The 14151-nt window shown below is 38.3% G+C and overlaps 1 protein-coding gene across 31 annotated transcripts in view; it reads left to right on the top strand.

Moving 5' to 3' along the window:
* Nucleotides 1-14151, top strand: part of tacc (transforming acidic coiled-coil protein) — a 295278-nt gene that overhangs the window by 205136 nt on the left and 75991 nt on the right. For 29 of the 31 annotated variants that reach the window (XM_070090664.1, XM_070090657.1, XM_070090666.1 and 26 more), the window contains 3 exons: nt 391-529; nt 1748-1819; nt 8191-8257. In XM_070090664.1, coding sequence (XP_069946765.1) covers nt 391-529; nt 1748-1819; nt 8191-8257 — 278 coding nt within the window. The remainder of the gene's footprint in view (nt 1-390; nt 530-1747; nt 1820-8190; nt 8258-14151) is intronic. The other 2 variants (XM_070090646.1, XM_070090647.1) reach the window with 1 other exon arrangement.

The following is a 14151-nucleotide window of genomic DNA, read 5'->3' as shown; positions in this document are numbered from 1 at the left end:
GATATTTATATTGTCTCATTATTTGCTAATTGTTTATATAAGGAACAAACAAGCAATCTTAATTTCTTTAAAACATATTTGAATATTAAAATAAATTAATTTACTGTATGTTTGTGTAAAGATGGCTTAGTAAATGAAAAGGCCACTAGTTCCAACCATTTCAGATTAAGTGAAAATAAAGTTTGCATTGTCTTGTTTGTTACATTATCTTCTATCTTTAAGGCCTTTCTTACATGAAATTATACAATAAATGAAAACTATGTACATGTACTGTCTGGCATGATCACGAGCGGAGCACTGACTAACTTGCTTTACGTTAAGTGGGAGATTAGTGTTTCATTGATTGTTTTTGCTGTTATTGACTTAATTTTTTGTTGTGCAACAACCCAGGACACTGTTAGTGTGGATGATGACTCGGGAATAGTGCTTGGAACTCGCTCAGACTTGGAAACAGAAGTCAATCATAGTGAAGCTGGGCCTGAAATTGCTACAGGTCTTACCTCAAGCGACCTCAGATGTGCATCACAGTGTAAGCATTAAAATGTCTGAAATGTTACACGAAGAATGCTTTCCTTGCATTTTGCATGCCTTTGGATTTTTTGGATATAATGCTTATGCAGTTTTGCATTATCATTTATTCTCTACTGTCATTTTCCATTCTGTATAGTTTCAGTGAATTAGAACCATAATGCCTTTTATATCACACATTTCCTTGATTCATAATCATTTACTAAATGCAAAAATGCTTATAACAGTGATTAGTGAATGTTCTTCACCTTGACTGCATTCTTTTTGCAGTATCACTTGGTTAACTTCTTGTTTTATGAACATTCACTTTAAAGAACAAAGAGGCACAATGCCATGACTGAAACAATACACAAATAACCTGCACATAGGAAAGAGGAGCCCACAAGGATGCCCTAGTCCAACTTGGACCATTTACAAAGTTGAACCGGGGCGTCGTCGTGGGCTCCTGTCTCCTGTGTGTGGGTTATTTGTGTAACATTCACTTTGTCCTTCAAGTGCCAACTGTTCATTGTTCTCTTTCCCTCGTCCATGTATGCCTTTTCTTGTTAATGTTTCACCCATACTCAGTATATGTGTAGTTGTTTAGGTACTCAGCCTTTCCTATGTTTTTCCCAAGAAGCAGCAACTTTACTTGCCTGATAGCGAGACTAACATGTAGTATTCTTCAACAGTAGTTTAGTTCTTTTTTCACTAATATTAAATACTTGAAAATAGTTTAAATTCCTGGAGAAATGTCTACATTAGTCACCACCCCATGGACAGGAACTTCTCATAATGAACAATACATGAAATATATACAGTGCTCCAGTAGGCAAAGATAAGGTGTGTGGGCACTATGGTGAATCATATATTGCATCTTTTAGTGTTGTTGCATTCATTGATGATTAATATAGTAGGTGTTTTTAGCATAATATTGTTTTCTGTAGTTTATTTAGCAGTGTTAATCCCATTCCATTTCTTTAAGTCTAGTTTTGCTTGAATTTTTATCATATTTCTCTTGTAATGGTCCTCTCAATATGAAGTTGTTAATTTAAATATTCCTCATATATTTTATATGAACTACTGTAAACAAGAATGTTTTTCTATTCCATAGCACGGGTATGTAGGTTTCATGCACAGATTTTTTTTACTTACAAGTTTAATTTTGTGAAATTTATATTGCTTGCCTGTTGCTACCTGCCTGCCGCATGCCGTGTGCTTTTTCAACATGACTTTCCAGCGAAAACAGAAGATGAAGAGGAAGAAATGTGTGACCAAATTACTGATGAAGAATTCCTTGCATCAGAAGCATGTAAGTTTAAAAGGTCTTTTAGGCACCCCTCATTTCTAAGTAATTAAATGATACACTTTGTATGTTTTCAAGACCACTTTTACATTTGAGAGATATAATGGTATAAAGTAAAGTATTGGTGTACATCTCTCATTAATAGTAATATCAACTAGTAATTGGAAAAAATTTAATAAAGATTATATCCTGGGCATGTTATATAGCAGTATTTTGATCACACTAGCATGAACTAAAGAATATTATTCATGCTATGTTTTACTCTAGTGGTAAAGGAAATAACAGCAAGTACAATATATAAATGATTTATTACATTAGATCAGATTTTGAATATCTTTCAAAACAAAAGCAAAAATATTGTACTATGAGCAGATTAATACACAAATAACCAACACATAGGAGAAGGAAGTTTACGATGATGTTTTGGTTCAACTTGGACCATTTACAAAGTCTCACTAACACAGAGAGGGAGCCAGGTAATATTACTACTGTTAGAAATGAGGGTGGGTGAATATTCAGGACATCGTGGGTTAAACATACTTTGCAAGGTGAGCCAGTTTTTTTATGACATCTTGCTCAGATATTAGCTTTATCAACCATTATTGAAGACTTTAATAAGCTCTTACAAAATGTAATATATATTAAGGGCTCTCCTTGCTAAGTGTCTTTGTCTTACACATTTTTCTGCAGGAAATTATGGCCATCTTAGTATGGTATTTGTAGAGGGAAAAGAATTGATGCATGGAGTCTGGGGGAAGAATCTTCTATTTTTTTATTTTTTATTAATTTGATTCTTACACAAGTGCAGTAAATCCTCAATTTAATGGACTAAGACTGGAACAGGTGACTGGTTATGGTGATTTTCGTGGATAGAGATGAGATTGTTTTGCCCTATTGCAACGCTAATGGACAATTCTGTAACTAATGTAATTTTGGTTTCCAAAACAAGTGTCCATGTATGTTTTATATTGTATTTCTGAAGTCCTTTAAATTGAAATCTATCTGTTAAATTGAGGAATTGTTGTACATAGTGTGCTAACTACTGTATTGCTTTGTTACTTTAACTCTTTCAAAGCTGCATGGATAAAGTTGACGAAAATTTTATGGCAACATATAAATTCTTTGATATTTATACAGCAGTACTTGGGAATATACCTAGCTTTTAGAACACTTTCTTGTATTTAATAGCTGTCATTGAGGATAAATTACAAACCCACCCTTGTATCATTTGGAGCCATATTTAGTATTTCTTTAATATCAAATGTGGGAATAACACTTTTATGATGTTGGGTATGTTAGTTAGGTTAGTGTTTATAGGCAGATTAGAGGGAGGGGGTAAAGGAGGTTTTTTGGGCGAGGGACTTGGACTTGCAGCAAGTGTGCGTGAGCATGTTAGATAGGAGTGAATGGAGACAAATGGTATTTGGGACATGACGAGCTGTTGGAGTGTGAGCAGGGTAATATTTAGTGAAAAGATTCAGGGAAACCAGTTATTTTTATATAGCCGGACTTGAGTCCTGGAAATGGAAAGTACAGTGCTTGCACTTTAAAGGAGGGGTTTGGGATATTGGCAGTTTGGAGGGATATGTTGTGTATCTTTATACGTATATACTTCTAAACTTCTAAATTGTGTTGAATGATGATGAAAGTATTTTCTTTTTGGGGATTTTCTTTCTTTTTGGGTCACCCTGCCTCGGTGGTAGATGGCCAACTTGTTAAAAAAAGGGGGGGAGGGCAGATTATTAGTGAAAAAGCATGTAAACTCAGGAATTCTGCCTCCAGTTAATTAGGTGTCCCTTATATCACTTGTGCTTTATAACCCCCCCCCCCCCTCATATGTTAACTTTTTCTTCCTTACCACTCCTTTTAATGATGTGATATCTGTTGACCTTCTGTAAACATTCACATCCAAAAATCTACCCATCAGTCTTTTATCCAACAAACTGTTGTCATTATACCCTATATCATATCTTGTATACTTATTTATCCTCTTTTTTTATTCCTTAAAATATGTATTATCTATTACCAAATCTCTTTCTATATAAAGCTCAATCAAAGGTTCCTTATTATCATTTACCCCTGGCATCCCAAACTTAATTACAGCCTCTCCTCACTTAGCGACACACTTGTTTACCAACCGCTCGGACTCACGACCAGCTCTCCAACCAATATGCAAACCTAAGCAGTGTATATTAGAGCTGATTTCCTCTATTCTGTTTTTTACAGTATATAGTACACTACTGTATAAACATTTAAAAATATATACAAAAAAAAGTTATAAATGGTGGAAAGGTGACATTAAAAAAATATCTGAAGATAGATGATACAAACCACTACCAGTACAGTATGCTCCTCGCTTAATGACTAATTTGCTTACTGACCTACTCTTAGGAACAGAACCCCTCGTTCTTAGGAACGGAACCCCGTCATTAAGTGAGGAGAGGCTGTACTTTGCCCTCCACAGTAGTTGCTCCCACTTTAACATTTAGTTCCTCAATCACAATTACTCTTTCACTTGGTTCATAGCTCCTGAACATTCACTTAACTTCTCCCAAAATATATCTCCTCTACACTCTCTCTCCTCCAGTTGCATCAACACTTAGTATAACCCACTTTTTGCATCTGATTCTTATTTTGCTCCATATAATCCTCGAATTTATACATTTGTTTCTTCTTTTTCCCCTGCCATAACTGGTCCTTCAACATTATTGCTACTCCTACTCCTTTTGGCTTTATTGTTCTTAGAGCCAGGACATCCATCTTCTTTTCATACTTAACACTCACAATAGTCTCTTATCTACATTACATCCACACCCATTTTTTTTTAACACTGATCATTTCCCACCAAGGCAGGGTGACCCAAAAGAGAAAAAAAAATTAGTTTTTCTTTTTACATTTAATAATTTATACATTAGAAGGGGTTACTAGCTCCTTGCTCCTGGCATTTTAATCACCTCTTACAACACTCATGGCTTACAGTGGATGGATTCTTCCACTTCCCACTAATGCACATGGAGACAGAAACACAAAAATAAAGTTGCTCTGAGTATTTTAACCTGCCAAGTGGAATCTTTATCTGCTGAAGAAGACTCCTGTTGGAGGTCAGAATATACAAACCATTTTTGTTTTCTGTGCTTCTGCCTCTATATGAGTCGTTATATAACATCAAGAGTTCATTACACTTTTGCGGGTTTTATATACATTTTTTTTTTATTATCACACTGGCCGATTCCCACACCAAGGCAGGGTGGCCCGAAAAAGAAAAACTTTCACCATCATTCACTCCATCACTGTCTTGCCAGAAGGGTGCTTTACACTACAGTTTTTAAACTGCAACATTAACACCCTCCTTCAGAGTGCAGGCACTGTACTTCCCATCTCCAGGACTCAAGTCCGGCCTGCCGGTTTCCCTGAACCCCTTCATAAATGTTACTTTGCTCACACTCCAACAGCACGTCAAGTATTAAAAACCATTTGTCTCCATTCACTCCTATTAAACACGCTCACGCATGCCTGCTGGAAGTCCAAGCCCCTCGAACACAAAACCTCCTTTACCCCCTCCCTCCAACCTTTCCTAGGCCGACCCCTACCCCGCCTTCCTTCCACTACAGACTGATACACTCTTGAAGTCACTCTGTTTCGCTCCATTCTCTCTACATGTCCGAACCACCTCAACAACCCTTCCTCAGCCCTCTGGACAACAGTTTTTGTAATCCCGCACCTCCTCCTAACTTCCAAAATACGAATTCTCTGCATTATATTCACACCACACATTGCCCTCAGGCATGACATCTCCACTGCCTCCAGCCTTCTCCTCGCTGCAACATTCATCACCCATGCTTCACACCCATATAAGAGCATTGGTAAAACTATACTCTCATACATTCCCTTCTTTGCCTCCAAGGACAAAGTTCTTTGTCTCCACAGACTCCTAAGTGTGCCACTCACCCTTTTCCCCTCATCAATTCTATGATTCACCTCATCTTTCATAGACCCATCCGCTGACACGTCCACTCCCAAATATCTGAATACATTCACCTCCTCCATACTCTCTCCCTCCAATCTGATATCCAATCTTTCATCACCTAATCTTTTTGTTATCCTCATAACCTTACTCTTTCCTGTATTCACTTTTAATTTTCTTCTTTTGCACACCCTACCAAATTCATCCACCAATCTCTGCAACTTCTCTTCAGAATCTCCCAAGAGCAGTGTCATCAGCAAAGAGCAACTGTGACAACTCCCACTTTGTGTGATTCTTTATCTTTTAACTCCACGCCTCTTGCCAAGACCCTCATATTTACTTCTCTTGCAACCCCATCTATAAATATATTAAACAACCACGGTGACATCACACATCCTTGTCTAAGGCCTACTTTTACTGGGAAATAATTTCCCTCTTTCCTACATACTCTAACTTGAGCCTCACTATCCTCGTAAAAACTCTTCACTGCTTTCAGTAACCTACCTCCTACACCATACACATTCAACATCTGCCACATTGCCCCCCTATCCACCCTGTCATACGCCTTTTCCAAATCCATAAATGCCACAAAGACCTCTTTAGCCTTATCTAAATACTGTTCACTTATATGTTTCACTTATATTTTTATTATTTTTTTTTTTTTATCACTGGCCGATTCCCACCAAGGCAGGGTGGCCCGAAAAAGAAAAACTTTCACCATCATTCACTCCATCACTGTCTTGCCAGAAGGGTGCTTTACACTACAGTTTTTAAACTGCAACATTAACACCCCTCCTTCAGAGTGCAGGCACTGTACTTCCCATCTCCAGGACCCTGTAAAAGTAGGCTTTAGACAGGGATGTGTGATGTCACCATGGTTGTTCAATATATTTATAGATGGAGTTGTAAGAGAAGTGAATGCTCAGGTGTTGACCAGAGGTGTCGGGTTAAAAGATAAAGAATCTGACACAAAGTGGTAGTAGTCACAATTGCTCTTTGCTGATGACACTGCTTTTGGGAGATTCTGAAGAGAAGTTGCAGAGGTTGGTTGATGAGTTTGGTAGGGTATGTAAAAGAAGGAAAGTGAAAGTGAATACGTATAGGAAAGAGTAAGGTGATGGGGATAACAAAAAAATTAGGTAATGGAAGATTGGATATTAGATTGGAGAGAGAGAGAGAGAGTATGGAGGAGGTGAATGTATTCAGATATTTAGGAGGGGACATGTCATCAGATGGGTCTATGAAAGATGAGGGGAAGAAAGTGAGTGGTGTGCTGAGGAGTCTGAAGACAAAGAACTTTATTCATGAAAGCAAAGAAGGGAATGTATGAGAGTATAGTTATACCAATGCTCCTGTATGGGTGTGAGGCATGGGTGGTGAATGTTGCAACAAGGAGAAGGCTGGAGAGAGTAGAGATGTTATGTCTGAGGGCAATGTGTGGTGTGAATATAATGCAGAGAATCCGTAGTTTGGAAATTAGGAGGAGGTGCGGGATTACCAAAACTGTTGTCCAGAGGGCTGAGGAGGGGTTATTGAAATGGCTTGGACATGTAGAGAGGATAGAATGAAATAGAATGACTTCAAGAATGTATAAATCTGTAGTGAAGGGAAGGTGGGGTAGGGGCTGGCCTAGGAAAGGTTGGAGGGAGGGGGGTAAAGGAAATTTTGTGTGCTAGGGGTTTGGACTTCCAGCAAGCATGCATGAGCATGTTAGATAGGAGCAAATGGAGACAAATGGTTTTTAGGACTTGATGTGCTGTTGGAGTGTAAGCAAGGTAACATTTATGAAGGGATTCAGGGAAACCAGCAGGCCGGACTTGATTCCTGGAGATGGAGAGTACAGTGCCGGCACTCTGAAGGAGGGGTGTTAATGTTGCAGTTTTATAACTGTAGTGTAAGCATTCCTCTGGCAAGGTGGTGATGGAGTGAATGATGAAAGTTTTTCTTTTTCGGGCCACCCTGCCTTGGTGGGAAACAGCCGATGTGTGAATAAAAAAAAAATGTCCCCTGTATATACATACATTGGACAAGAGGAAGCAAAAAACGAAAAAAAAAAAAGTAGGCTTGTATGTTTTAAATTTTGTAATTCATTTTTGTTATATGAACAGGTTAGCGAGTTATGTTGAATGGGAAATTGGGAATACTGCCTACATTCACTTTTAATGTAATTTTGTATGGTAGGATATTTTATGCAGTTCACTTTTAAGGCAATATTTTGCAACCTTTATATGCTGTACTAACGTTTTGATTGTTACATACTGTTTTCCTAGATGGGCATGTCATTGCATATAGGCTACTAGAATGCCTATACATGTATTTGATTTCATATTGCATTAGGCATGTTTCAGTAAACTTCTAAAGTAAATAACTGCTAGGAAAAGTTGGACATTAACATTGGTTACATTTCCTTCAGTTTTCAAAGAAGCGACTGATATGGAGAACCAACTACGAAAATCGTTGGGCACACCACTAATGGGAAGGTATGTTGCTTGTTGTTTATTTCTGAAATTATTGAACTCAGATTAATCTAGCCATTATCACTTACTCAGCCTTATAAATATTTTATCAGTTATAGCTAATAGGAGCTAAGATCAAAGCAGTTCCTTTAAATATAGTACATAGGACGTAACCATGTTATCTGTTTGGTTTATAAACAGAGGCCATCAAGTAAGTTTGTATATGTACTTACAGTTTTATTAGTTTAATTTGATATGTTAAAAAGTGCATATACTGTGCAGTGTATTATAAATTAAAATTTTGAAGGTAGCTGAGCATACTGCAATTGTTTAAATTGTTGATTATTATCTGAGTTCAAAGCTTTCAGATTTTGTTCATGTATTATTTACCTACTTACCTGTAGATGGTTCTGGGGGTCAGTGAATCTTGGTTGATGCCCTGATCAGTCAGACTTGGATCTAGATGCCTGCATTTCATCATAGACACCACAGCCCTGATCAGTTTTTAATTATTAATTATATGAGCATTGGAAACATCATGACTGAAGAGTCTTAAATTTGATTTGGAGGCTATGGGATGCCATGTCTGCTTACATATTCTTTAATATTGTGTACAAGTCAACCCCTGGATTTTTGATCTCCGCACCTTCCCTAACAAACCTTACCTGTTCATGTACCCCATGTATGAGTCTACCCTAGTTTTTCAGGGACATTAGAATACCATTTGAGTAATAAACTATCTTACTGGTTACGTATTTTTATTATATTGAAGTCACTATTTCAGTGGCAGATGTGCAGCAGCACCTTGTTTTGTACAAAAATTAGGGTAATCTCCCAGTCAAATAAGACAATAATAGTTAAGCACATTATTTTGCCTACTGGCCTGTGCTAGGCAGATCTTTCACTCATTCATCCATTCCCACTCTTGTATTTGTCTAATGCATTTTCAGAATTATAGAGAAGAGGTCTCAGGCATGGGGTAGCTTAAGCTAATTTCACCCTCTATCATACATTCCCCATATATACAGGACTGTAATAACTGGCCATCTCAGCATTTACTTTTTTTTCTTTTAATGCCTGCTGTCTCCCACTGAGGCAGGGTGACCTTAGAAAGAAGCCACTTTCACCATCATTCACACATAATCACAGTCTTTGCAGAGGCACCCAGGTACGACAGTTCAGATGTCACTCCAAACAGCCAGTATCCCAAACCCTTCCTTTGAAGTGCAGGCATTGTACTTCCCACCTCTAGGAGTCGAGTCCAGCTAACCGGTTTTTCTGAATCCCTTCACAAAATATTACCCTACTCACACTCCAACACCTTGTCAGGTCCCAAAAACCATTCGTCTCCATTCACTCCTATTTAACGTGCTCACACATTCCTGCTGCATGTCCAACCTCTTTTATCCCCCTCCCATCTATTTCTAGAACACTCCCTACCCCCTCCTTCCATCCACAACAGATTTATACACCCTCCAAGTCAGTCTGTTTTGCTCCATCCTCTCCAAATGGCCAAACCACCACTTTTATATTATCATTGTATATTTACCTATGACCTTCAGGATTATACTTTGTAGAGAATTTATTTTTTTTTTTTATTATCACACTGGCCAATTCCCACCAAGGCAGGGTGGCCCAAAAAAGAAAAACTCTCACCATCATTCACTCCATCACTGTCTTGCCAGAAGGGTGCTTTACACTACAGTTTTTAAACTGCAACATTAACACCCCTCCTTCAGAGTGCAGGCACTGTACTTCCCATCTCCAGGACTCAAGTCCGGCCTGCCGGTTTCCCTGAACCCCTTCATAAATGTTACTTTGCTCACACTCCAACAGCACGTCAAGTATTAAAAACCATTTGTCTCCATTCACTCCTATCAAACACGCTCACGCATGCCTGCTGGAAGTCCAAGCCCCTCGCACACAAAACCTCCTTTACCCCCTCCCTCCAACCTTTCCTAGACCGACCCCTACCCCGCCTTCCTTCCACTACAGACTGATACACTCTTGAAGTTATTCTGTTTTGCTCCATTCTCTCCACATGTCCGAACCACCTCAACAACCCTTCCTCAGCCCTCTGGACAACAGTTTTGGTAATCCCGCACCTCCTCCTAACTTCCAAACTACGAATTCTCTGCATTATATTCACACCACACATTGCTCTCAGACATGACATCTCCACTGCCTCCAGCCTTCTCCTCACTGCAACATTCATCACCCATGCTTCACACCCATATAAGAGCATTGGTAAAACTATACTCTCATACATTCCCCTCTTTGCCTCCAAGGACAAAGTTCTTTGTCTCCACAGACTCCTAAGTGCACCACTCACCCTTTTCCCCTCATCAATTCTATGATTCACCTCATCTTTCATAGACCCATCTGCTGACACGTCCACTCCCAAATATCTGAATACATTCACCTCCTCCATACTCTCTCCCTCCAATCTGATATCCAATCTTTCATCACCTAATCTTTTTGTTATCCTCATAACCTTACTCTTTCCTGTATTCACTTTCAATTTTCTTCTTTTGCACACCCTACCAAATTCATCCACCAATCTCTGCAACTTCTCTTCAGAATCTCCCAAGAGCACAGTGTCATCAGCAAAGAGCAACTGTGACAACTCCCACTTTATGTGTGATTCTTTATCTTTTAACTCCATGCCTCTTGCCAAGACCCTCGCATTTACTTCTCTTACAACCCCATCTATAAATATATTAAACAACCACGGTGACATCACACATCCTTGTCTAAGGCCTACTTTTACTGGGAAATAATTTCCCTCTTTCCTACATACTCTAACTTGAGCCTCACTATCCTCGTAAAAACTCTTCACTGCTTTCAGTAACCTACCTCCTACACCATACACCTACAACATCTGCCACATTGCCCCCCTATCCACCCTGTCATACGCCTTTTCCAAATCCATAAATGCCACAAAGACCTCTTGAGCCTTATCTAAATACTGTTCACTAATATGTTTCACTGTAAACACCTGGTCCACACACCCCTACCTTTCCTAAAGCCTCCTTGTTCATCTGCTATCCTATTCTCCGTCTTACTCTTAATTCTTTCAATAATAACTCTACCATACACTTTGCCAGGTATACTCAACAGACTTATCCCCCTATAATTTTTGCACTCTCTTTTATCCCCTTTGCCTTTATACAAAGGAACTATGCATGCTCTCTGCCAATCCCTAGGTACCTTACCCTCTTCCATACATTTATTAAATAATTGCACCAACCACTCCAAAACTATATCCCCACCTGCTTTTAATATTTCTATCTTTATCCCATCAATCCTGGCTGCCTTACCCCCTTTCATTTTACCTACTCCCTCACGAACTTCCCCCACACTCACAACTGGCTCTTCCTCACTCCTACAAGATGTTGTTCCTCCTTGCCCTATACACGAAATCACAGCTTCCCTATCTTCATCAACATTTAACAATTCCTCAAAATATTCCCTCCATCTTCCCAATACCTCTAACTCTCCATTTAATAACTCTCCTCTCCTATTTTTAACTGACAAATCCATTTGTTCTCTAGGCTTTCTTAACTTGTTAATCTCACTCCAAAACTTTTTCTTATTTTCAACAAAATTTGTTGATAACATCTCACCCACTCTCTCATTTGCTCTCTTTTTACATTGCTTCACCACTCTCTTAACCTCTCTCTTTTTCTCCATATACTCTTCCCTCCTTGCATCACTTCTCCTTTGTAAAAACTTCTCATATGCTAACTTTTTCTCCCTTACTACTCTCTTCACATCATCATTCCACCAATCGCTCCTCTTTCCTCCTGCACCCACTTTCCTGTAACCACAAACTTCTGCTGAACACTCTAACACTACATTTTTAAACCTACCCCATACCTCTTTGACCCCATTGCCTATGCTCTCATTAGCCCATCTATCCTCCAATAGCTGTTTATATCTTACCCTAACTGCCTCCTCTTTTAGTTTATAAACCTTCACCTCTCTCTTCCCTGATGCTTCTATTCTCCTTGTATCCCATCTACCTTTTACTCTCAGTGTAGCTACAACTAGAAAGTGATCTGATATATCTGTGGCCCCTCTATAAACATGTACATCCTGAAGTCTACTCAACAGTCTTTTATCTACCAATACATAATCCAGCAAACTACTGTCATTTCGCCCTACATCATATCTTGTATACTTATTTATCCTCTTTTTCTTAAAATATGTATTACCTATAACTAAACCCCTTTCTATACAAAGTTCAATCAAAGGGCTCCCATTATCATTTACACCTGGCACCCCAAACTTACCTACCACACCCTCTCTAAAAGTTTCTCCTACTTTAGCATTCAGGTCCCCTACCACAATTACTCTCTCACTTGGTTCAAAGGCTCCTATACATTCACTTAACATCTCCCAAAATCTCTCTCTCTCCTCTGCATTCCTCTCTTCTCCAGGTGCATACACGCTTATTATGGCCCACTTCTCGCATCCAACCTTTACTTTAATCCACATAATTCTTGAATTTACACATTCATATTCTCTTTTCTCCTTCCATAACTGATCATTCAACATAGAGAATATAGGTATAAAAAGGATATAAGGGACTGGACATATCTAACCAAGACAGTGATAGTGTGAATGATGAAAGCATTTCTTTATTGGGTTGCCCTGCCTTGGTGGGAGTCGGCCAACGTGTTAAAAAAAATATAAAGCCCTAATTTCTCACTGAATTGTAGCTAAATAGATCATATCTGACAAATAGCATCATTAAAGTGGATACTTTAGGTAGCTTCCATAGTCAGTTGGGAGAGCTGGGGGAGAATTAGACCTGCCTAACATGGATCAGTAGACCTACTGTAATGGTATTCCTCTCATATGTTCTTACATAGGAAAGCAATGAATTGGGAATAATTGTATAAGAGTACAGTAAGTGGGAGTAAAAATTTAACCTGCTAAGGATGGACAGTAAGTTTACTACGGTGTTCTTGTTCTTCAATGTAGGGATTACACTTTAAAGATTTCATCCCTCAAGATCATTACCTATGAATATGCTAACTCCTCTTTTTTTAAAAAATATTCAACTTAAAATCTTAATCTACATTCTGACTGTATGTGGTAGAATGTAAACCTATTACCATGAAGCTTTTTTATGGAACTTATTAACAAAAGGTTTTCCATATTTTATAATATGATACAGCAGATGATAGTTCATGGAATGAAATTTTTATTGACATTATGTTATGTATTATGAACCATTGCAGGTAAGTTATTTAAAAAAAAAGGTAGGTGTGTTGAGGCATCTCTGGGAAAAATGGATTATCTGTCTAAGGTATGTACTAGAATATAGTGATATTAACACTTTTAAAGGGGTGTGAGGCATGGTTTTTGAATGATGCAGCAACAAGGAGACTGGAGGCAGTGGATACATCACATTTGAGACAATGTGTGGTGTGAATGTTATGTAGAGATTTAGAATGTATAAATTAAAAATGGTATGGGGTCACCAGTGGTATAATTCATAGGGTTGAAGAGATGTTGAGGTGGTTTGGGCATTTAGAGAGAATTTAGAGGGATAGGATGGCAAAGGTGTATAAATCTAGGTTGGAAGGAAGAAGGGGTAGTGTATACAAGTTGTATTAATCAGTGTAGATGCAGAATTTATAACATTCGTAGAATACAAGCCTACCATTTATTCAGGCCATTAGTGCTACTCATTTAAAAAGTTGGTAGACATTATTATTAATCTGTATAATTTTTTATATGTATTCTCCTGGAAGTGGTAACTGGTATATATTTTACATATACTCTATACAGTAAATCCTTCATATAACAGACCTCTATATAACAAGAGTTTGGGAATGCAGAACAAAATCTGCTGGGGTCACTTGATTTGCAAACAATGAGCAAAGTCTGTTAAACAGTCTCTTCTA

The sequence above is a fragment of the Cherax quadricarinatus genome, chromosome 32 (assembly GCF_038502225.1).
Source record: "Cherax quadricarinatus isolate ZL_2023a chromosome 32, ASM3850222v1, whole genome shotgun sequence".
NCBI lineage: Eukaryota > Metazoa > Arthropoda > Malacostraca > Decapoda > Parastacidae > Cherax > Cherax quadricarinatus.
Note: the sequence above shows the minus strand (reverse complement) of the source record. Positions and strands in the feature narration are given on the sequence as shown.